This window comes from Macaca nemestrina, chromosome 10 (assembly GCF_043159975.1).
Source record: "Macaca nemestrina isolate mMacNem1 chromosome 10, mMacNem.hap1, whole genome shotgun sequence".
In the NCBI taxonomy this organism is placed as follows: Eukaryota; Metazoa; Chordata; class Mammalia; order Primates; family Cercopithecidae; genus Macaca; species Macaca nemestrina.
Genome location: NC_092134.1, coordinates 112,513,381 through 112,537,749, shown reverse-complemented (window position 1 = coordinate 112,537,749; position 24,369 = coordinate 112,513,381). Strand labels below are relative to the sequence as shown.

The window sequence follows — 24,369 nt, the reverse complement described above, 5'->3', positions numbered from 1 at the left end:
CTCATTACAGACATTCAAGTTGTCTCATTTGTAATCATTTGACACCTCTGAAATTTTGATTAATCTGAGCTTTTAAAGAGGAATGATGTCACCAGGTTGGAGAATATTGAAGAGTGAGAAAGAGAAAAGCAGTCCTTGACACTACACTCGGAGAACCTAGTCTGATACTCACAGCTGGACCATGTTATTTTCCTGTTGGACATACACCATCTCACAGAACATCAGTAGCAGACAGGCTAGTGCTAGTCTATGATAAGGTAAGACAAAAAAACGGCTGTGTTCAACCACCAAAATACCACACTCCTCTCTCTCTGGGCTAAAATGAGGAACCACTAACTGCTTTACCAGTTACAGTTTTATCCTTACTCTAGTCAGGCCTCCTTTTGACTGAGATAGTCATCATAAAATTGCTCTACTTCCTGACAGCAACCAATTCAGAACAAAGTCCATTTCCTTAGACCCTCTCCAAAATCACCCAAAGCTCTAACTCTATAGTAGGTTTTTCTAACACCTTATTACTGAGATACCCCATGGTTTTCCATGGTGTGTATTCTCTCTTTCTGCAATGAATGCTAAATGCAATTTGTTCAACTACAGGTACATTTCTAGGGTCTTTGGTGAAAGGGTATTGGCAGGAATTAGGGTTGAGGAGTATGGTGCTGTGGAAACCCATGTTAATCTTAAGGAAAACCAATAGCTTGAACTTACAAATCTTCCCCTCCTCCATACTCCAGTTGCTTTAGAATCTAGTAAGAGCCATATTTACTGATAGAAAAGTAAGTTCCAAAGCAACTTTGGAACTTCAAAGCAAAATTCTGAACTTATTGGTGTTATAAATCTGGGAGTATCATAGGAGGGGTCAAGGTCCCTGGAAAAAGAAAGCATCAAAATTCTCCTCTTGACCTCTGCAACACATGGATTTTAATCGTGTCCTAAGTGGCAGAACTGAGAGGAAACTAGAGAAGTTGATGCAATATTGGATTACAAAATCTTTCAAAAAGTTTCCCCTATGAGTCAGTCTCATAATGGAATACTGCCAAATGCTCAAGCATGACAGACACCATGTGGTCAATATATTTCTAAAGATTATTCAAGCTTGGTAAGTGAGTGTAACTCAGTGGTAGACAGGTGCCTCCCATGTACAAGGCCCTGGGTTTGACTCCCAGCACCTCCAACCATTAATTTCTTAGTCCTCAGCACCACTCATCAGTAAAGGTTATTCTGGCTAATGGGCCTTTCCCCACTTTAATTTATCTGAGGTCTAAAAAGGGACACTTCTACTATGAGTATAAAACCTGATACTGGTAACATTGAGTAAATACATTTTCAAAAAAGTTACCATCTAAAAATGCCATTTAGGAAATAAAACCCTTTAAAACATATGGCATCTGGAGAAAAACAAGAGTGCCAACTAATGGTTAAATGAGATAGGAATTTTTGGACTAAAAAGTCAAGACAAGCCAGGATTGGGAAGGAATCAAGATCCGGTGAGTGTGATCTCATGCTCATCCAACTGTGCTCAATAATGCACTGGGATTCTGATGAAGGATCTAATGAGAAATCACTGACAACAAATGCTATTGTTCCCAAGGCCAATGTAGGCCAATGTAGGTTTTACATGTATATTCATTATATAAATACTTGGTGCCAGTTAGTTTAGGCCATTTAAGAAAGATCAATTTACAAAGTAATCTTGATTGCTGATATGGTCTATCATAAATATTATGTAATCCCAATCACAGTTCAAAGATTCTTCTGTTATAAAGTATTTAATCATGGCCTTCATTTTATTTACTGATGTGGAATAAAAAGTCCAAGTGTAATTCAGCATGTTGAGTTAACTGTTAGGATAATTGAGAGATGCAATCTCAACAGAAGTCACCGGAATCAAATCCAATACTGGACATCTTTGAGGCAAAGAGAAAAAAAATACAATAATCAAGAAGAGAAGTTACTTGAATCTAATTGGAATGTCTACAAGTAGGTCATTAAAACCTAAACTGTAGTATACTTTATTAACTCCTATCATTGTTTCTTTGTATCCACAGATCCTTATGTATGTTTAAATGACTTCTGTTTGGAAAAACACTTCAAAAGCAAACAGACTGAATTCTTTGACCTTAAATCACAAACTGTAAACCCATTAAGTCACACCACATCTACATTTCAATTTATTTTTGTCACTCCTATTTCTTACATGATCTTATTTAGGCTTCACAATCATAAGATATAGGTATTATCATCTTCAGTCTAGAGATGTGTGAATTGACACTTGATATTCAAGAGATGTGACCTGAGACCTTTAGGACTTCTCTAAACTTGCAGATGCCACAATAATATTTCACTTCCCCCATAATTGCATAACATATAACTTCAATATCTTAAAATGTGAGTAGAAAACAAGGCAAGCAGGTTATATAGATCTGGGTGCTTGGTTAGACTAAATCCCTGGGTAGATCACAAGCTCCTAAAATTTGAACAGTACATACAGTTCAAATTTCTAACACTTATAAGTTAAGGAAATTTGGATCACCCACAGTAGTTAAAACAAGGATATTAAGGTTCACAGGGTCAAGAGGAAAGAAAAATGAGCAATTAAGTGACATTTTGGGCCTATTCCAAATGCTGTAGGTATTATCTAACCTAACATTGGGGCCACCTAAATACTGATTAACTTTATCTATAATCTTATCACCTTAATCACAATGCAATAATCCAGCAAAGAAAAAAAGACAAAATATCTACATTGTCTAAAAGGCATAAAATATATAGAAAGAATAACAATGAACAGACTTCAAATAGCTAGAAAGATTCTCATAAGCAAAGCAGGTGTCTTTTTTACCCATTCATCGAATAAAGAGCCACCTCCTTGTTCACAACTGCCTAATCTTACTCTCCTGCTCCTGACATATGAGTCCATATATCAGTATAAAGCAACTAGAATCAGACCATTAACATCTGTATGTTATGACAGAAGTTAGAGTATACTACTTACCAGACAATGTTTAGCAGCAAGGATATTCCTATGTGTTCATAATATCAGTTAACCAAAGCCAAGTCAAACCCTGTATCACAGATTCCTTACCTCCTTTATGATCTTACCTTCATCATTGTTTTTATTTTTTTATTTCAATAGGTTATTGGGGAACAGGTGGTGTTTAGTGGCATGAGTAAGTTCTTTAGTGGTGATTTGTCAGATTCTGGTGCACCCATAACCCAAGAAGTATACACTGTATCCTATTTGTAGTCCTTTATCCTTCGCCCACTACCCACCCTTTCCCCTTGAGTCCCCAAAATCCACTGTGTCATTCTTATGCCTTTGCATCCTCACAGCTTAGCTCCCACTTATGAGTGAGAACATACGATGTTTAGTTTTATATTCCAGAATTACTTCACTTAGAATAATAGTCTCCAGTCTCTTCCAGGTCATTGTGAATGCCATTAACTCATTCCTTTTTATGGCTGAGTAGTACTCCATCATATATATATACACACACACATATTATACATATTATATATACATATATACATATTTTATATATATACATATTATATATAATTATATATATATATACAAAAAACAGATGGGCAATTTGGGTTGGTTCCACAATTTTGTAATTGTGAATTGTGCTGCTATAAACATCTGTGTGCAAGTATCTTTTTCGTATAATGACTTCTTTTCCTCTGGATAAATACCCAGTAGTGAGATTGCAGGGTCAAATGAGTTCTACTTTCCGGTTCTTTAAGGAATCTCCACAATGTTTTCCATAGAGTTTGTGCTAGTTTACATTCCCACCAACAGTGTACAAGTGTTCCCTGTTCAACATATCCACACCAATATCTACTATTTTTTGAATTTTTGCTTATGGCCATTCTTGTAGGAGTAAGGTGGTATCACACTGTAGTTTTGATTTGCATTTCCCTGATCATTAGTGATGTTGAGCAATTTTTCATATGTTTGTTGGTCATTTGTATATCTTTTGAGAATTGGCTATTCATGTTCTTAGCCCACTTTTTGATGGGATTGTTTGTTTTTTTCTTGCTGATTTGTTTGAGTTACTTGTAGATTCTGAGTATTAGTCCTTTGCCAGATGTATAGATTGTGAAGATTTTCTTCCATTCTGTGGGTTGTCTGTTTACTCTGCTGACTGTTCCTTTTGCCATGCAAAAGCTCTTTAGTTTAATTAGGTCCCTGCTATTTATCTTTGTTTATATTGCATTTGCTTTTGGGTTCTTGGTCAGGAAATCTTCGCCTAAGCCAATGTCTAGAAGGGTTTTTCCAATGTTATCTTCTAGAATTTTTGGAGCTTCAGGTTTAAGGTTTAAGTCCTTAATCCATCTTGAGTTGTTTTTTGTATAAGGTGATAATCCAATTTCATTCTCCTACATGTGGCTAGTCAATTATTCCAGCATCATTTGTTTAAAAGGGTATCCTTTCCCCATTTTGTTTTTGTTTGCTTTGTTGAAGATCAGTTGGCTGTAAGTATTTGGCTTTATTTCTGGGTTCTCTATTCTGTTCCTTTCGTCTGTGTGTCTATTTTTATACCACTACCATGATGTTTTGGTGACTATGGCCTTATAGTGTAGTTTGAAATCAGGTAATGTGATGCCTCCAGATTTGTTCTTTTTGCTTAGCCTTGCTTTGGCTATGTTTACTCTTTTTTGGTTCAATCTGAATTTTAGAATTTTTTTTTCTAATTCTGTGAAGCATGATGGTGGTATTTTGATGGGGATTGCATTGAATTTGTAGATCACTTTTGGCAGTATGGTCATTTTCACAATATTGATTCTACTCATCCATGAGCATGGGATGTGTTTCCACTTGTTTGTGCTGTCTATGATTTCTCTCAGCAGTGTTTTCTGGTTTTATCTGTAGCGGTCTTTCACCTCCTTGGTTAGGTATATTCCTAAGGATTTTATTTTATTTTTTCAGTTATTGTAAAAGGGATTGAGTTCTTTATTTAATTCTCTGCTTGGTTGATGTTGGTGTACAGAAGAGCTACTGATTTCTGTACATTAATTTTGTGTCCAGAAACTTTGCTGAATTCTTTTATCAGTTCTAGGAGCTTTCTGGAGGAGTCCTTAGGGTTTTCTAGGTAAACGATCATATCATTAGCAAACAGCGACAGTTTGTCTTCATCTTTATCCGTTTGGATGCCCTTTATTTCTTTCTCTTGTTTGATTGTTCTGGCTAGGACTTCCAGTACTATGTTGAAGAGGAGTGGTGGGAGTGGGCATCCTTGTCTTGTCCCAGTTATCAAAGGGAATGCTTTCAACTTTTCCCCATTCAGTATTATGTTAGCTGTCAGTTTGTCATAGACGGTTTTTATTACTTTGGGGTGTGTCCCTTGTATGCTGATTTTGCTGGGAGTTTTAATGATAAAGCGATGCTGGATTTTGTCAAATGCTTTTTCTGCATCTGTTGAGATGATCATGTGACTTTTGTTTTTAATTCTGTTTATGTGGTATATTACATTTATCAGCTTGCATGTTAAACCATCCCTGCATCCCTGGTATGAAACCCACTTAATCATGGTGGATTATCATTTTGATATGTTGTTGGATTCGGTTATTTAGTATTTTGTTAAGGATTTTAGCATTTATGTTCATCAGGGATATCAGTCTTTATTTATTTATTTATTTATTTATTTATTTATTTATTGCCTTTTCCTGGTTTTGGCATTAGGGTGACACTGGATTCATAGAATGATTTAGGGATGGTGCCCTCTTTCTCTCTCTGGTAGAATAATGTCAAAAGGATTGTTAACAATTCTTCTTTGAATGTCTGGTAGAATTCTGCTGTGAATTCATTTGGTCCTGGATTTTTTTGTTGTTGTTGGTAATTTTTAAATTATTTCAATCTCGCTGCCTGTTACTGGTCTGTTCAGGGTACCTAATTTTTTCTGATTTAAGCTAGTAGGGTTGTATCTTTCCAGGAATTTATCCATCTCTTCTAGGTTTTCTAGTTTATGTGCATAAAAGTGTTCATAGCAGCCTTGAATAATCTTTTGTATTCCTGTGGTAACAGTAGTAATATCTCCTGTTTCATTTCTAATTGAGCTTATTTTCTCTTTTCTTGGTTAATCTCACAAATGGTCTATCAATTTTATTTATCTTTTCAAAGAACCAGCCTTTGTTTATCTTTCATATTATGTGTTTGTTGGTTTGAATTTCGTTTAGTTCTGCTCTGGTCTTGGTTATTTTCTTTCTTCTGCTGGGTTTGGGTTTGGTTTGCTTTTGTTTCTCTAGTTTTTTGAGGTGTGACCTTAAAGTGTCAGTTTGTGCTCTTTCAGACTTTTTGATGTAGGCATTTAGGACTATGAACTTTTCTCTTAGCACTACCTTTGCTGTGTCCCAGCGGTTTTGATAGGTTGTCACTATTGTCATTCAGTTAAAAGAATTTTTTAATTTCCATCTTGATTTCATTTTTGACTCAATGATAATTCAGGAGCAGGTTATTTAATTTCCATGTATTTGCATGGTTTTGAAGTTTCCTTTTGGAGTTGATTTCCAGTTTTATTCCAATGTGGTCTGAGAGAGTGCTTGATACAATTTTGATTTTCTTAAATTTATTGAGGCTTGTTTTGTGGACTATCATATAGTCTCTTTTGGAGAAAGTTCCATACACTGTTGAATAAAATGTATATTCTGTGGTTGTTGGATGGAATTTTCTGTATATATCTGTTAAGTCCATTTGTTCCAAGGTACAGTTTAAATCCATTGTTTCGTTGTTGACTTTCTGTCTTGATGAACTGTCTAGTGCTGTCAGCATAGTATTAAAGTCCCCCACTATTACTGTATTGCTGTTTATCTCATTTGTTAGGTCTATTAGTAATTGTTTTATAAATTTGGGAGCTCCAGCGTTAGGTGCATATATGTTTAGGATATTTTCCTGTTGGACAGGCCTTTTATCATTATATAATGCCCCTCTTTGCCTTTTTAAACTGCTGTTGCTTTAAAATTTGCTTTGTCTGATAGAATAGCTACTTCTGCTTACTTTTGTTGTCAATTTGCAGGAAATGTCTTTTTTCACCCCTTTTCCTTAAGTTTGTGCAAATCCTTGTGCATTAGGTGAGTCTCTTGAAGGCAGCAGATGGTTGGTGAGTTCTCATATATTCTGTAATTCTGTATCTTTTAAGTGGAGCATTTAGGCCATTCACATTCAATATTAGTCTTGAGATATGAAGTACCATTCCATTTATCATGCTATTTGTTGCCCGTATACCTTGGTTTTTTGTTTTGTTTTGTTTTTTGTTTTTAAAATTGCATTTTTGTTTTATGGGTACTATGAGATTTACACTTTAACAAGGTTCTGTTTTGATGTGTTTCCAGGATTTGTTTCAAGATTTAGAGCTCCTTTTAGCAGTTCTTATAGTGGAGGCTTGACAATGGCAAATTCTCTCAGCATTTGTTTGTCTGAAAAAGAGTGTATTTTTTTTTCATATATGAGGCTTAGTTTTGCTGGATACAAAATTCTTGGCCGATAGTTTTGTTTGAGAAGGCCGAATATAGGGACCCAATCCCTACTAACTTGCAGGGTTTTTGTTGACAAATCTATTGCTAATCTGATAGGTTTTCCTTTATAGTTTACCTGGTGCTTTTGTCTCACAACTCTTAAGATTCTTTCCTTCATCTTAGTTTTAGATAATCTGATGACAATGTGCCTATGAGATGATCTTTTGTGATGAATTTCCCAAGTGTTCTTTGTGCTTCTTGTATTTGGATATCTAGGTCTCTAGCAAGGTTCGGGAAGTTTTCCTCGATTATTCCCCCAAATATGTTTTCCAAACTTTTAGATTTCTCTTCCTCCTCAGGAACACAGATTATTCTTAGGTTTGGTTGTTTAACATAATCCCAGACATCTTGGAGGCTTTGTTCATATTTTCTTATTCTTGTTTCTTTGTCTTTGTTGGATTGGGTTAATTTGAAGTCCTTGTCTTCAAGCTCTGAAGACAGTTCTTCAATTGTCTTGTTCAATTCTATTGCTGAGACTTTCCAGAGCACTTTGCATTTCTATAAGTGTGTCCATTGTTTACTGAAGTTTTGATTGTTTTTTATTTATGTGATCTACTTCCTTGAATATTTCTCCCTTCACTTCTTGTATCATTTTTTGTTTTTCCTTATATTGGGCTTCACCTTTCTCTGGTGCCTGCCTAAGTAGCTTAATAACTAACCTCCTGAATTCTTTTTCAGGTAAATCAGGGATTTCTTCTTGTTTTGGGTCCATTGCTAGTGAGCTAGTGTGAGTTTGGGGGGTGTTAAGTAACCTCGTTTTCTCATATTACCAGAGTTGGTTTTCTGGTTTCTTATTTGGGAAGGCTCTGTCAGAGGGAAGGTCTAGGGCTGAAGGCTGTTGTTCAGATTCTTTTGCCTCACAGAGTGTCCCCTTCATGTAGTATTCTCACCCTTTTCCTATGGATGTGGCTTCCTGAGAGCTGAGCTGAAGTGATTGTTGTCTCTTCGGGATCTAGCCACTCAGCAAGGCTACCAGGCTCCAGGCCAGTAGTGGGGGTTGTCTGCAAAGAGTCCTGTGATGTGAACCGTCTGTGGGTCTCTAAGTCATGCATCCCAGCACCTGTCCTGGTCGTGGTGACAGGGGAGTGAAATGGACTCTGTGAGGATTCTTAGCTTTGGTGGTTTAATGCACTATTTTTGTGTTGGTTGGCCTCCTGCCAGGAGGTGGTGCTTTCCAGAGAGCACCAGCTGTGGTCGAATGGGGAGGAACAGGTGGTAGGTGGGGCCCTGGAACTCCCAAGAGTATATGCCCTCTGTCTGCAGTGACCAGGGTGGGTAGGGAAGGACCATTAGGTGGGGGCAGGGCTAAGTGTGTCTGAGCTCAGACTCTCCTTGGGCAGGTCTTGCTACAGCTGCTGTGGGAGATTGGGGTGAGGTTCCTAGGTCAATGGAGTTATGTTCCTTGGAGGATTATGACTGTCTCTGCTGTGTCAAGCAGGTTTTCAGGGAAAATGGGGGAGAGCCGACAGTCACAGGCCTCACCCAGCTCCTCACAATCCAAAGGGCTGGTCTCACTTCCACCATGCCCCCTCCAATGTCACTGAGTCTGTTTCCAGGCAGTGGATGAGCAGGGCTGAGAATTTGTCCCAGGCTACCCACCTCCCAGCTGTGAAATCAAGTATGACTTTCCTTCTATTCCTGCCTGTGGAGTCTGCACACCAGATTCACACCCTCCCCTGAGTTCTGGCCAGGAGGTTTCTCGATCAGTTCAAATTGTTACAAAGTTCAGCTGGAGATTTCCTTCTCCATGTGGCCTTTTCCCAGTACCTCTGGCTGCCCTCCCAGAGTACCACTGTGAGGACAGGCAGAAACTGTTTGCTAGGGGATCAAGCAATCTCCCAAGGCTATCATTGTCTTGAATTTTTCCTCTCATGGAATATAGAATAAGAACATTCAGGTTCAATACATTCAATTAAACGTTTATAACTTATTTCTTTATTTTGATTATAAAAGCAATGCATATATGCTCATTGCAGAAAGTTTCAAAAAGCGTCCAAAGGAGGAGATAAAAAGTTTTGTTGGGTATGGTGGTTCACGCCTGTAATTCCAGCACTTTGGGAGTCCCTTGGCAGGAGGATTGCTTGAGCCCAGGAAGTCAAGACCAACCTGGGTAGCAGCAAGACCTCGTCTCTACCAAAATAAATAAATAAATAAATAAAAAAGTGTTAGCCAGGTATGGTAGTGTGTGCCTGTGATCCCAGCTACTTGGGAGGCTGAGGTGGGAGGTTCATTTGAGCCTGGGAGGTTGAGGCTGTGGTGAACCATGATCACACCACTGCACTCCAGCCTGAACAGAGCGAGACCCTGTCTCAAAAACAAAAGCCTCCTATAGTCCCTCCTTTAAGCAACTAATATTCATGTTTTAATGTAAATCTTGCAGTCTTTCTATGCTGTATATGTTTAAAAAATTGCATTCCATTTTATACCATTATAACGTTTTCCCCGATCTAATTTATTGTGACAATATTTCCATGCTACTAACCACCTCATATAAATTATAATGGCTCTATATTTTTTATTCACATAGACATATCATAATTTCTCATAGCATGTTTTATCTGCAATCTTAAGAATACAAAATGAGTCAGATCGTTAATAAACCTCACACATGGAGTATATAAATCTATTATAATTCTTCTGTCATTAAAAACATGTCTACATTAAAGGTTTTCTATGTTTATCTGAAAAACAGAATGAATATATGTAATAAGAGTCTCTTACCTGAGTTAACCCCCACTCATATGTTATCTCTCAGGCAGGGGGATTCTCCTAAGCAAAACAGACATATTTCTTAACCCATTCATCAGCTAAGGAGCTACCTCCTTATTTTCCACTCCTGCTCTGCCGTAGCTGAAATGTCATTACCTTTATTCAAATAAACAATTCTTGAGCACTGTTTACCACGTGTAGTTATAGGTTTCAGGGATATAGCAGAGGGCGTGCTTGCTGAGGAACAGCAGCAAGGTTGGCATGGCTGGGTATGAAGTGAGCACTGGGAAAAGTGGCAGGGGAAGACATCAAAGAGATAGTCAAGAGCCAGATCCTATAGCCTCTTGTAGGCACTAGAAGGACTTTTACTGTGAATGAGTTAGGAAAACATTGGATTATAAACATGATCTCAATTATTCATTTTAAAACGATCACTTTGGCTGTTAGACACAAAAGATTGGTGGAAGAAGAACTTGGAGGCAGAGGTAGGAAGTAAAGTGTTCAATTTTGGTCATGTTAAGTTTGAGATGCTTATTGGATAGCCAAATGGAAAGGGAGGCACTGGGATATACAGCGCTAGTGTTCAATAAGGAAGCTGGGACTGGAGATATAAATTTGGAAGTTATCACTGTATAGACGGTATTTAAAGCTGGAGAATGGGTGAGATCACTAAGGAAGGAGTATAGGTAAAGAAAGGAAGAGAGTCAAAGACGGTCCTGGGACACCTCAACTGACAGTGATACAGAAAATGAGGAAAAACCAGCCAGGACTCTGAAGGAGAGTAGTGAGCTCTCCATTTTTGGAGACCAAAACAAGGGAGATTTGAGAAGGGAGAGCTCCTCTGTGTTGACTGAGAAGGGACTACTAAATCTGGACTTGTGGAAGATTGATAGCTTGAACAAGAACAGTGTCCATGAAATGGTAGGAAAAAATAAAGCCCTGTGACGATAGATTCAAGAAAAATGAGAGGGCAAAAGGGGAGACAGTGAGTAGAAATAACTTCCATGGAGTCTTGCTAAAAAAAAGAGAGAAATCCAAGTTTTCCTTGATTCCCTTCCCTGTCCTCCATCAAAGTAAACAAGCTTTCTCTGTTACATATTTTTGTTGCACACTGCATTTTTTTCTTTATAACTGATATGGTTTGACTGTGTCCACACCCAAATCTCACCTTGAATGATAGCTTCCATAATCCTCATGTGTCTTAGGAGGGACCCGGTAGGAGGTAATTGAATCATGGGAATGGGTTTTTCCCATGTTGTTCTCGTGATTATGAATAAGTCTCACAAGATCTGATGGTTTTATAAAAGGCAGTTCCCCAGCACAGTTCTCTTGCCTGCTGCCACATAAGACATGCCTTTACTCCTCTTTTACCTTCTGCCATGATTATGAGGCCTCTCAAGCTGTGTGGAACTTTGAGTCCATTAACCCTCTTTTTCTTTATAAATTACCCAGTCTCGGGTATTTCTTCATAGCAGTATGAAAATGGACTAATACACTAACTTAATAAACTATATATTTCTTATATGATTATTGACTATGTCCATTACTAGACTGTAAGTTCTACTATGGCAGGGACTGTCTTGTTCATTGCTCAATCTTCATTTCTTTGAACAGTGCCTGGCATATTTCTACAACAATTTGTTGGTGGTCTGAATAATTACAGGTTTAAATGTGAGATTTTTTTTCTATTTTATGTTAGTCCATTACAGTATGCTTTACTTATATAACTTAAATTCGATGCAAATTTCTTCTTAGTTTTCTTTTTCCAACACTTCTTACATTATCATACCAAAATTAAGTGAAATGTTTTTAATGGAAATGCTTCCCAAATTGTATTTCAATTAACATGTCAAAAAAAAAAAAAAAAAAAAAAGAAACAAAAGGTAAAATGGGCAGGAAAGCAAAGCCTGCTGGCTGATTAAAAAAAAAAATCAGTGTGAATGGATTAATCTTAAGTACTGAGGGAATTCTAATAAACGTTCAGAATTAAATATAATGGCAAATGTTTCTCTATGATATCCAATTTCTATAATTTGCAATAGTTATCCATTTTCATAATGCTATTAGCGCCTTTGCTCAAACCACAGGATGATAGACAAAGCGTATCTTTCAATAATCTGGTTACAACTAACACATGTGAACTAATCAAACAAGTAAAGAAAAAAACGGACAAATTACTTTTGATATTAGTACATTCAGGAAGTGAATTCCAAAAGAGAAAAGCTACTTGAAACTTTTATGCTAGGGATAAAAATTTCTGACTATATTGTTGTAATATTCTAAGTATCCAGAAAAATTAAGAGTATGCTTAGGTGTTAAAAAAAATCTGATCAATCTTATACTTCATACAGGTTTAGCATGAGGCCTCCACAGATTACAGAAGTCAGAATTTTAAATATTATATTTTTCTCCTTTCCTAAAGCTGACAAATTAAACAAAGAATTACAATCTATTAATTTACTTATTCAATAACATTTTCCCAATAAAGCACAAGAAATTGAACAAAAACATATATATTGAACAAAGAAGCACAAGAAATTGAACAAAAACCTAACAAATAGGGAAAAAATTGACTTGCCAGAAATATAAAAAGAATATCTCAAAGAAAACTCATGGCCAAAATGACATTATATGTGAAAATCATCATAAGATATTTTAATAAAAGTGAATCTCCTTCACATAATTTTCCTTGTCCCCAACAAAAAAATCTTACTATTCATCAAGACAAAGATTATTGAGCAATGTGAAAGAAAAAAATTCTTATTTTTGAAATTATAAATTTCTGCCACATCAATATAAAAATGGGAAAAATAAGTGAATAAAAACCAATTAGAAGAGAGAGCTGGGTGTTCCCTATTGCTGAGTCTTAAGAAGTTTTAAGGCAGTAGTTCTAAATCAACTAGGACACAATGCCCAGTTCTTATGATGTCTGGAATAACTTAGGTACATCTTTTAAAAACTGTATGTTGTAAGAAAAGGTACATGGTCTAGGACTGGGTCCTCAAGGAATGAAAAAGTTATTGCTGTCACCAAACTGAAATATAATATTTTTAGCGAGTATATTTGAGCTTTAGCTACATATAACCTTCATTTATCCACAGTGGCCAAATTTATAATAGGCAAGTTGCAGTAATTGCCACGGAAATCAAACCCATTAGTTGGTCAAAATGAAACATTTTAGACAATATTTCTTAGAAGAGCCATACCCGTGGTGTGAGCCTGCAGTCCCAGCTACTGGGGAGGCTGAGGCACAGGATTGCTTGAGCCCAGGAGTTCAAGGTTGTAGTATACTATGATCATATTTATGAATAGTCACTACACTTGAGCCTAGACAACATAGCAAGAACCTGTCTCTTAAAAAGCACTTTTTTTTTTTTTTTTTTTTTTTTTTTGAGACGGAGTCTCGCTCTGTCGTTCAGGCTGGAGTGCAGTGGCCCGAAATCGGCTCACTGCAAACTCCATCTCCCGGGTTTGCGCCATTCTCCTGCCTCAGCCTCCTGAGTAGCTGGGACTACAGGCACCCGCCACCATGACTAACTAATTTTTTGTATTTTTAGTAGAGACGGGGTTTCACTGTCTTAGCCAGGATGGTCGCCATCTCCTGACCTCGTGATCTGCCCGCCTCCGCCTCCCAAAGTGCTGGGATTATAGGCGTGAGCCACTGCGCCCGGAGGTCTCCTGGAACTTAAAATTGACATTGGTAGTAGCGGTTTTGTTCAACCTCCCACTACCTTAAGATTTCTAAAGCACCCTTCAGAAGATGATGTAATCTCATCTGGTCCTTCTCTTGTGAGGCAGGCTGCTAAATGGTTTGAATACTGTCATGAAGCTCCCTGTAACTGCTCTGCTGTGAATCCATTTCAGCTTGTAGAACAAGACATATTTTTTCCTCCTTCTTTTCCCTATTTATAACCTTAAAATTAGAAATGTTTATTTACTCACTGGGAAAAATTTAGAGAATTTCAAAAAAATTCCTCATAATCTTATAATCAAGATGTTCAATTAAACATATTGCTCTTTTCTTTTAGACCTGTATTTCATTCACTTTTTATACAAATTTGAATTATATAGTTCATCCTGATTTTCTCACTCAATATTACATGTAGGGTGTTTTATTTTAAAAATTATGTGACAACATTTTATTTAATGACTGCATAAATTTATAATAAATCCATAGGACAAAGTTTATCCTATGGATTTACTATAGTTTTCTTAATTATTTAAACTAAGATTTAGATTATTTTCCATTTTGGTCACTATAAAAATGCTGAGTGAATCTAGTGTGTTAACATCTCTGCACATATATAAAGCATATTTTAATAAGTATAGCTAAAAGTAGACACACCCAGTACTTTAGAACTTAGTTTTGAAAAATATTTCTCTAGAAAACATACTCCAAGTTATACTTCAATGAGATAAAAATACATTATATAACATTTGACAAGTATAATCATTCTTCAAAATTGTTGTCAATTTACCAGTTAAATATTCTGATTTGTTTTAAAAAGGCCAAATATTATGTTTTTTATTTATGTATTTGTCTATAAATTTCTCACTCAGGTCATTTTGTGTTCAGAATTTATTCCTTTGGGTGGGTTCTTGGTCTCGCTGACTTCAAGAATGAAGTCGCGGATGCTCGCGGTTAGTGTTACAGCTCTTAAAGATGGTCCAGAGGAGATCTGGCCCTGTAAATAGGGATTTTACCATTTGATGAGTGTTTTCAATATCCATATGAGAAGTTTGGTGGAGAGTTTTAAGTATTTTCCACTGGCTGGCTTTGGATATAAGTACCTTTCCTTCTTCTGTCGTTAACCACCCCAAGGGGAGAAAACTATGCTCCTGTGAAAGTCCCCATTCTGTTTCAGTCGGGGAATACTGGGGCTTAATCTCTTGGAGGGAGTTGTTCTGTACCAAGGGTCCTTCCATAGGTATTTCTAACGGGAGGTTTCGCCTGGCAGCAATTTTGACCTCAGCATCTGCCCAACGGTTTCCTTCTGCCTTTTCTCCCTCACCTTTCTGATGGCTTTGGCAGTGTAAGACTGCCACCTCCTTGGGTTTCTGCACTGGGTGCAATAACTCCATAATTTCCTTGTGGTATTTAATGGGGGTTCCCCCAGGTGTTAGGAATTCCCTTTCTTTCCATTTTGCAGCATGAGCATGTAGGATTAGATAAGCATACTTGCTATCTGTATACACATTTATTCTTCTCCCCTTTCCCAGTTCTAAGGCTCGGGTAAGTGCCATTAGTTCTGCTAACTGGGCGTTGGTCCCTGGGGGAAGAGACTTACTTTAAAGTATGGCTACATCACTAACTATGGCATAACCTGCCCTTCATATCCCATTCTCCACAAATGAACTCCCATCGGTATATAGGTTAAGGTAGGATTAGCTAAGGGGACTTCTAAGAGATCATCTCGGGTGGCATAGATCTGGACTATAATTTGTTGGCAGTCATGCTTGATTGGTTCCCCATCCTCTGGGAGAAAAGTGGCAGGGTTGAGGGCCACACACATGTATTTGAAGCACCAGTCCCTGAAGGGTATTGCCTGATATCTAAGTAGGCAGTTGTCTGATAGCCATAAACTTCTTTTGGCACCTAGTATGCCATTTACATCATGAGTAGTCCAGACAGTGAGATCTCTCCTTGTGTTATTTTGATAGCCTCTGACACAAAGAAGGCTACCACTGCAACTACCCTTAAACAGTGAGGCCAGCCTTTTGATACTACATCAGTTTCCTTACTTAGGTATGCCACTGGTTGTGGGGTTGTTCCACCAGTCTGAGTAAGGACGCCAAGAGCTATTCCTGCTCTCTCTGTGACATATAAAGAGAAGTTTTGTCCTGTGGGAAGGCTTAAAGCTGGAGCTTGTACTAGGGCCTGCTTTAAGGTTTTGAAGGCTCTTTCTGCCTCTGGTTCTTATTCTACTAGATGGGTATTTGCCCTCTGGGTCTTCTTGATTAGAGTATAGAGGGGCCCAGCTATCTCATTGTATCTGGGGATCCATAGTTGGCAAAAGTCAGTGATTCCAAGGAATCCCTGCAACTGTTTAAATGTCTTAGGGTGAGGATAAGCCAATATAGGCTGTATTCGTTCCTTGCTGAGGGCCCTGTTCCCTCTGGCTAACATTAGGCCTAGATATTTGACCTGCTATAGCAAAGCTGGACCTTTGAACTAGAAGCCCTGTACTCTTGATTAGCTAGAAAGTTCAAGAGATCTAGAGTAGCCTGCTGGCATGAGGCTTCCAAACTGGCAGCCAAAAGTAAATCATCCACACACTGAAGGACCAGAGTGCCTGGACTTGAGAAGTGGCCTAGCTCTTGGGCCAGTGCCTGACCAAACAGGTGAGGGCTATCCCTAAACCCTTGGGGCAAGACCATCCTTGTAAGTTGGGACATGTGGTCAGTGGGATCCTCAAAGGCAAAGAGAAACTGGGAGTCACAGTGCAGGGGAATACAGAAGAAGGCATCCTTGAGGTCCAGAACAGTGAACCATTCTGCTTCCTCTGGTATTTGAGAGAGCAGGGCATAGGGGTTGGGTACAACTGGATATAGAGGAATTACTGTCTCATTGATGAGTCTAAGATCTTGCACTAGTTGCCATTGACCGTTTGGTTTTTGTATTCTTAGAATTGGGGTGTTACAGGGACTGCTGCATTTCCTTACTAAGCCTTGAGCTTTTAAATGTTTAACAATATCCTGTAATCCTTTATGAGCTTCAGGCCTTAAGGGATATTGCCTTTGATAAGGAAAAGTGGTGGGACCTTTTAGCCTGATTTGGACTGGGTGGGCATTCTTTGCCCTTCCAAATTGTCCTTCCAATGCCCAGACTTCAGGGTTGATTCCTTCCTCAAGTAGGGGATAACAAATGGGTAACTTGTTCCCCATATTCATGTAGATAATAGCTCCAGCTTTGGCTAATATATCCCTCCCTAATAAGGGTGTGAGACTTTCAGGCATAACAAGAAAGGCATGTGAAAAGAGCAAAGTCTCCCAAATACAACTGAGGAGGTGGGAGAAACACCTGGTTACAGGCTGTCCCAGGATTCCCCGGATGGTAATGGACCTTGAGGACAGTCGTCTGGGACAGAAGATTAACACTGAGAAGACTGCACCAGTGTCCAGGAGGAAGTCAATTTCCTGGCCCTCAATGGTTAAATGTACCCAGGGCTCAGTGAGGGTGATGACATGAGCTGGAGCTTGTCCCAGGCACCCTCAGTTCTGTTGTTGGATCATCTGGTTTGGGGCTTCTGGCCCAGAGAACTTTTGTCCTCTGGGGCAGTGCACCTTCCATTCATTGCCTCGGCATAGTGGACATGCGCGAGGGGGCAGCTTCTCATTGGACAATCTTTTGTAAGGCGTCCTTGTAAACCACACTGATAACAAGCCCTACTGGGCAATTGGCCTGCTCCATTTTCTGTCTTCACGGAACAACCAAGGTTTGTTTGTCTGAGGGCCATGACTAAGGCTGTGGCCTTTCTCTGACCTCACTTTCCCTTTTGGGCCTGTTCCTCTTGGTCCCTATTATAGAACACTGAGGTTTCCAGGTTTAATAATGCCTCCAGATTTTGTTCCTGACCCAGGGTTCACTTTTGGAGCTTTCTTCTGATATCTGTGGCTGATTGGGTAATAAACTTATCTTTTAGGATCAACTGACCCTCGAGTGAGTCAGGTGAAAGGTGAGTGTATTTTTTTAAGGCTTCCCATAGCTGCTCGAGGCAGGCAGAAGGATTTTCTTCCTTTTCCTGAGTTATGGTGGACATCATTGAATAATTCACGGACTTCTTCCTAATTCTCCTTAGTCCTTTTAGAACACAGGTCAACAGATGTTTATGACTCCAGTCCCCATGATCTAAGTCAAGGTCCCAGTGGGGATCCATACTGAGGATGTCTTGCTGACTGGTAGGGAATTTGTCCCTTTCTTTGGCTGTCATTCTATCATTTACTTGACTGAGATACCAAGTATCTCCAAACTCTCAGGCTGTAGTTAAAGCCACATTCTTTTCATTAAAGCCTAGGGTTTGATCTAACAATAGCATGACATCTCTCCAAGTGAGATCAAAGGTTTGCCCTAGACCCTGTAGGACATCTATATACCTATCAGGATCATCTGAAAGCTTCCCCGGGTCTGCCTTGATCTGCTTTAAATCAGAGAGGGAGAAGGAGACGTGTACCCAGGTTAGGCCAATTTCCCCTCCCCCTACAGCTTGAGGGGGACATAACTGATAGCCCAGGGGGTTTTGTGGTTCTTTTGGAGATTTCTTTGCTTGTTTCTTTCTGGGCAGGGGAGATTAGAGGCTTATCATTAATAGGAAGGGGAGCTATAGGGAGGCTAGGATATGGGGGTAAGCTGAGACGTCCTCCTGTGGGATGTAAATTGCAAGCTTTGCATAGTTGTGGATTCTCCTTCAATGAAAAGAAAGCTTGGACATAAGGTATTTCACTCCATTTGCCTTCCCTCTTACAGAAAAGGTCAAGCTGCAGGATAGTATTGTAATTCATACTTCCCTCAGGTGGCCATTTTTCCCCATCAGAGAGAGAATATTGGGGCCAGGCCATAGTGCAGAAAAAAATGAGCTGCCTCTTTTTCAGGGTTTGTGGGTCAAATTGTTTCCAATGGCTTAGGATGCATTTCAAGGGTGAGCCTGTTGATGCCTGAGTGTTTCCCATCTGAAAGACAAAACCACCTGCAGTTTTGGTTTGTTTGTTTTTCCCCCTGCCCAAGAACCCACAACGGTCCCTGGACCCTGCTGATTGGAATAGTTGCGCTCACCGATGCTGCAGCAGAAACACCTCTTGCCCAAGAACCTGTAAAGATCCCTGGACCCTGCTGATGGGAAGAGTTGCACTCACCGACGCAGCAGCAGAAACACTAGTTTTCCTCCTAGACCACAAGGAGGACTGAGAAAGGTCGGATTTAGTGGCCCTTACTGACACATTCTTGAAAATATGTTACAGTCCTAAGGATTCTCTGTTAGTATTGGGACTTAAAGATGTTATGCCCCAAAAATGAAGTAGAGAGCCATATCCTGATGGAGGTGAGGGATCTCCAGAGTTTGAAAAGTGATGCCTTTTGTCCTCACTTATATGAATAGGAAGGATACAATTTCTGAGGCTCCCCATATCCTAGCTTCAGGAATAGCTTTTTTTAGGCCTGCTTGTCTGAGGAGAGGTCCTAAAATTCCAGGTAGTACCCTCCCACCGACAGGGCTTTGGGCAAAAATTATGTCTTTCTGATTGGTGAGCCCAGGTGCCTCAAGAAGGTAACAGAGTACTGAAGTTTATACTAGAAATCATTCTTATAGGAGAAACTAGAAAAGCGCCAGAGACAGGGAGTGGTTTTTAGAAGTGGGACTAGCCTCGGAGAAGAGAGGTGAGAGGAAGTTTGTCTGACAGGCATTAGGACCCAGGAGGCAAGGGTCAGCATAGATAGGATAGATGGGTGAGTCTCACTTGGGCAACATGACTTTGAGAGTTCCACTCATGGCCACAGGGTCAACCAACTTGTCAGGACCCTGGAACTGAATGACTTTCCTCTCTGTTGACCCTCGGCTCAGCCCAGAAGTACAGGAAAAGCAGAAGCTGGTTCCAGGGAAACCAATGCTCCCAACTCCGAAGAGTCAGAGGTTGTTAGAGAGCCCTTTCCCAGAAAGCCTGACACCTGTGTCTTTAGTCCGGTGGTCACACTAGTCGCTTTTAACTGGCTGACAGGTGCCCAGTATTTAGCCCCTGAATTCTAAGGAAAAATAGGACAGAATAGCAAGTGAAAGGGGTCTGATGGTACTTACCACTTGGTGATAGTCCCATCTGGGTTGCCAAAATGTGTCCTGAATTTATTCCTTCCAGTGGGTTCTTGGTCTTGCTGACTTCAAGAATGAAGCCGCAGATGCTCACGATGAGTGTTACAGCTCTTAAAGATGGTGTGTCCGGAGTTTGTTCCTTCAGATGTTCAGATGTGTCCAGAGTTTCTTCCTTCTGGTGGGTTAGTGGTCTTGCTGACTTCAGGAGTGAAGCTGCAGACCTTCATAGTGAATGTCACAACTTTTAAAGATGGCACATCCAGAGTTGTTTTTTCCTCCAGGTGGGTTCGTGGTCTTGCTGACTTCAGGAGTGAAGCCACAGACCCTTGTGGTGAGTGTTACAGCTCATAAAGCTAGTGCAGACCCAAAGAGTGAGCAGCAGCAAGATTTATTGTGAAGAGCAAAAGAACAAAGCTTCCAGTGTGGAAGGGGACTCCAATGGGTTGCCACTGCTGGCTTGGGTGGCCAGCTTTTATTCCCTTATTTGGCCCTGCCCATGTCCTACTGATTGGTCCATTTTATAGAGTGCTGATTGGTGCGTTTACAAACCTTTATGTAGACACAGAGCACTGATTGGTTCGTTTTTACAGAGTACTGATTGGTGCACTTACAAATCTTTAGCTAGACACAGAGTGTTGATTGGCATGTTTACAATCCATTAGCTAGACAAAAAAAGTTCTCCAAGTCCCCTCCCGATCCAGAAGCCCAGCTGGCTTCACCTTTTAATTTGTCATTTTTAAAATTAGGGTATATCATGGAAAACAGTGATTCTGAATTGTCATTTGAAATTGGTTAGACCCTTATTTATTGTACTTAATTTTTTAAATATTATGAATCCTCCAATTCTAAAGAAAATCCTTCAGTGTTTTATACTTAACTAGAGGTAGATCAAGATGGTCATAGTCATGGGTTAATTATCATAAGAGTGATAATTCACTTCAAAACCATCTCTAAGTTTAACTGATCATACACAATATTTTCTGAAACAAACAGTCTAGTAAATGCAATTTGCTATAACACTCATAGTTTTCAAGGTTTCAAATCAAGGATCCTAAGAACTAGTAGGCTTTCCATGATTACAGGAAAACTCTGCCCTCTTTAGTAAAGAGATGGCCAGAGGACCAATTTCACTGTGACAAAAAACAAGAGATTTAATTTAGATTGTGTAGTAACTGGTATGTAAATATCAGTAACCTTTCTTATCTATCAGAAGAGGCTAATGGTTAATCCTATGTTTTGTGTTCTCAAAAGCACTTGGGTCAACAGTGTGTCATTCTTTCGAAAAGTAAGTGGAAAACAGAAGGCACAGGATCTGTGGTTTAACTTTAATCAAGACTAAGTCAAAGTTGTCTAGGTCCTATAAATTTATTTTACAGATCTTAGCTTTTCTATTATTGATCTGTAAACACTTCTTAAATCAATTACTTCAGACTTTTCTCAGCATAGTTGAAAATCCCATGTATTTGCTTTTTAGTTTTGTTTCTGTGGATGCAGAAGAGTTTTTAATTACATAAGAACTTATTAATTTGTTTTATTTTACTACTTCTATATCTATATGAGAAAGTCCTTCTCCATATGGTTAACTACCAATATTTTCCAATTTTAATGCCTTATGAAAACTAACTCCTTTATCAGCTATTGTGTGATGTGAAGAATAATTTTATACATTTTCTGAGTGGTAATTCCAAATAAACCACATACGGTGGTCTTAAATTTTCTAGGGCCCCTTCTAGTCTATTTTCAATCACTTGTTTCTTCTGATAGTTTTAATTACCATTGTTTTAAAATATACTTTAAATATCTGATAGAGCAATTCTACCTTAAAACATTTTGTCATTCTTTCCCCAAGATATTTTCAGCTAGTGCTATTTATTTTACAGGATAAATTTTGGAGTTGTTTAATTTCCTCTTCATCCCTCCAGAAAAAAAATTCCATTGGATTTAGTTGGAAAATATATTTTTAAACTAATTTGTGTTGAGTTAATGAGTTATGTCTTTCAGTTTTGGAACATGGTACTTTTATCTATGCAAATGTTTGTGTGTTTGTATGTATTTGTGTGCCCACACATGCAACTTAATAAAGTTTCATAGTTTGAACAATAAATCTCAAATTTAGGGTTATTCCTAGTTATCACATGGTTTTTATTGCTAAATGTAATTGAAGTAATTTTCCCCTTATATCTTCTACATTTTACTGCTCTGGTTTTAAGATGACAATTGCTATATAATTTGTATCTATTTTTTCTAATTTATAGTAGAAAATCTTAATATACAATACATTTTAGTATTCAATTTTCCTTGTGTTCTTGGGATAAATCCTATTTGGTTCTGTCAAATGTTCATCAAATAATCTGCTGAGGTCAAGCATTGACTTAACCCGGAGGTGGTTGAGAGTATACCACCCTGGCACAAGGATTATTTTCAGCAGAAAGCAATTGAAAAAAAAGGTAGACAGAAGAAAAACTCTCTGCCCTCCCACTCTCTCCACTGGGAAAGGCAGAACGATTCTTAAGAGACAAATCTAGACTCTTATCAGCCCAGAGACGACACCAGAAGAATCTACATAACAAATCTTTCTAAAGAAACCTTAGTTTTCTACAACTGTCCCCAACATATTCACTTTCCTACAATATGCCACCCCTAGAAGCTCAAGTTCTTTGCCTTTAGAAGCTCAAAGTCCTTTTCCTTTACTTTGTCACTTCTCTTATTTATTGTTCTTTTGTTAAAATGTTATATAAGCCCAAGTTCTAATCACCTCTTTGAGTTACTCACCACCGAATTTTCCCATATATGCATGATATATGTGTTAAGAAAATTCCGTTTTTCTCTTTTTAATTTGTCTTTTGTCAGTATCATTGCTAGAGTTCCAGCCAATGAAGCTAAGATAGTCTGAGAAACAAAACAAAAAACAAAAAAAAACACACTTCTCTACACCAACTAAAGGAAAAATCTCTATCTCTCCTACAACTACTGCTACTCTCGGTACTTCACTTCTCACACCAGATGTATGGGATTTTTCCCCCCACAACAACTGGGTATCTTACAATTCAATTCCATTCTTATCTACCTTAGGTTAGCATGGACTGCACAAGTTAAGAGCTCAGTTTCACAAGACTGTCCTCACTCCCCAGTTCAGATGCCAATTGCAAGTCCAGGTTGTCACATGTGCTACTGACTGCCCAGCAATAAATCAGAGGTTCCCACGATCCCCTCCTCAGGTTTGATAATTTACTAAAACAACTCACAAAATTCAGGGAAACACTTTACTTGTGTTTACCTACTTACTACAAATGATATAGTTCAGGAACAGTCAAATGAAAGATGTATATGGCAAGATATGGAGTCTGGGCACAGAGCTTCACTGTCCTTTCTGGGTACACCATCCTCCCAGCACCCTCCGTGTGTTCACCAACTCAACTTTCTGACCTCTCCTTTTGGGGTTTTATGAGGGCTTCATTACATAGAAATGATCAATCACATCATTGACAATTGCTGATTAAGTCAATTTCCAGTCCCTCTCCCCTACCCAGAGGTTGGGCTATAAGTTCTAAACTTCTGATCACAGGATTTGTTCCTCTGGATAGATGGGTAGAAGATAAATACTTTTTTCCTTCCCTATACCACAGAGCTTGTAAACTCTATTTAGAGAAATTGAAAAAGAGTCATAAAACTTTTGGGGAGAAGGAAATAGAAAATAGTATGTTTTGTGAATTAGTTCTAAGTAAAGAACAGATATATAGTTGATTAACATTGCAAGTGATAACTGACATTGCTAATGTACTCTTCCTTCCCTGTCCCCTTCTTTATTTCTTTGTTTTTCCAATCTGTTTTTGCCCTGTCACCCATAGAAGAGGCAATAGGGAGACAATCTAAACTTTTCCTCCAAGCAGCACAATTTTAAGAACAGGAATCAGAATAAATATTTCTAATCTAAACAAAACACAAGTTTGGTTTCCTAGTATTGATTAACATGTCTTCTCTTATTTAATTCTCAAAACAACCTCATGAGGCAGTGAATGGTAACAGGTGTTCTGTAAGGCAAGAATGGTAGAAGCATACATCATTTTCATAGATACTACAGTCTCCCCACAAGAAGCTGTGGTCTTCTTGGTGCTGAATTGGCTTAGGAACCAAGAAAGCTTGGTGCTCATCAACATTCTCCTAAATAGAAACAGAAATATTCTTAGTGCACTTACTTCTAGGATAGTATTGTAAATCTGAAGAATAAAAAAGACAGTGGTTTAGCAATTGACTTTTTTATCCACTCTGAGAGGACCCTACCTGCATGGAGAGTGACACCTGTATCTGGGCCCTCCTTAGGAAGGCAAAAGCCAGCAAAAAGCCATAC

General features: G+C 38.7%; 1 protein-coding gene across 8 annotated transcripts in view; it reads right to left on the bottom strand.

Annotated features, from left to right (window-relative positions):
* The window catches only part of LOC105484110 (ovochymase 1), a 101,321-nt gene that overhangs the window by 18,295 nt on the left and 58,657 nt on the right, over positions 1 to 24,369 (bottom strand). For 5 of the 8 annotated variants that reach the window (XM_071071958.1, XM_011745397.3, XM_071071959.1 and 2 more), the window contains one exon: positions 22,781 to 24,182. The exons of 2 other annotated variants lie outside the window; for them this stretch is intronic. In XM_071071958.1, the coding sequence (XP_070928059.1) occupies positions 24,172 to 24,182 (11 nt within the window). In that variant the 3' untranslated portion in view covers positions 22,781 to 24,171. Of the gene's footprint in view, positions 1 to 22,780; positions 24,183 to 24,369 lie in introns of those variants that run through there. One more of the 8 variants, XR_011609268.1, reaches the window with a different exon arrangement.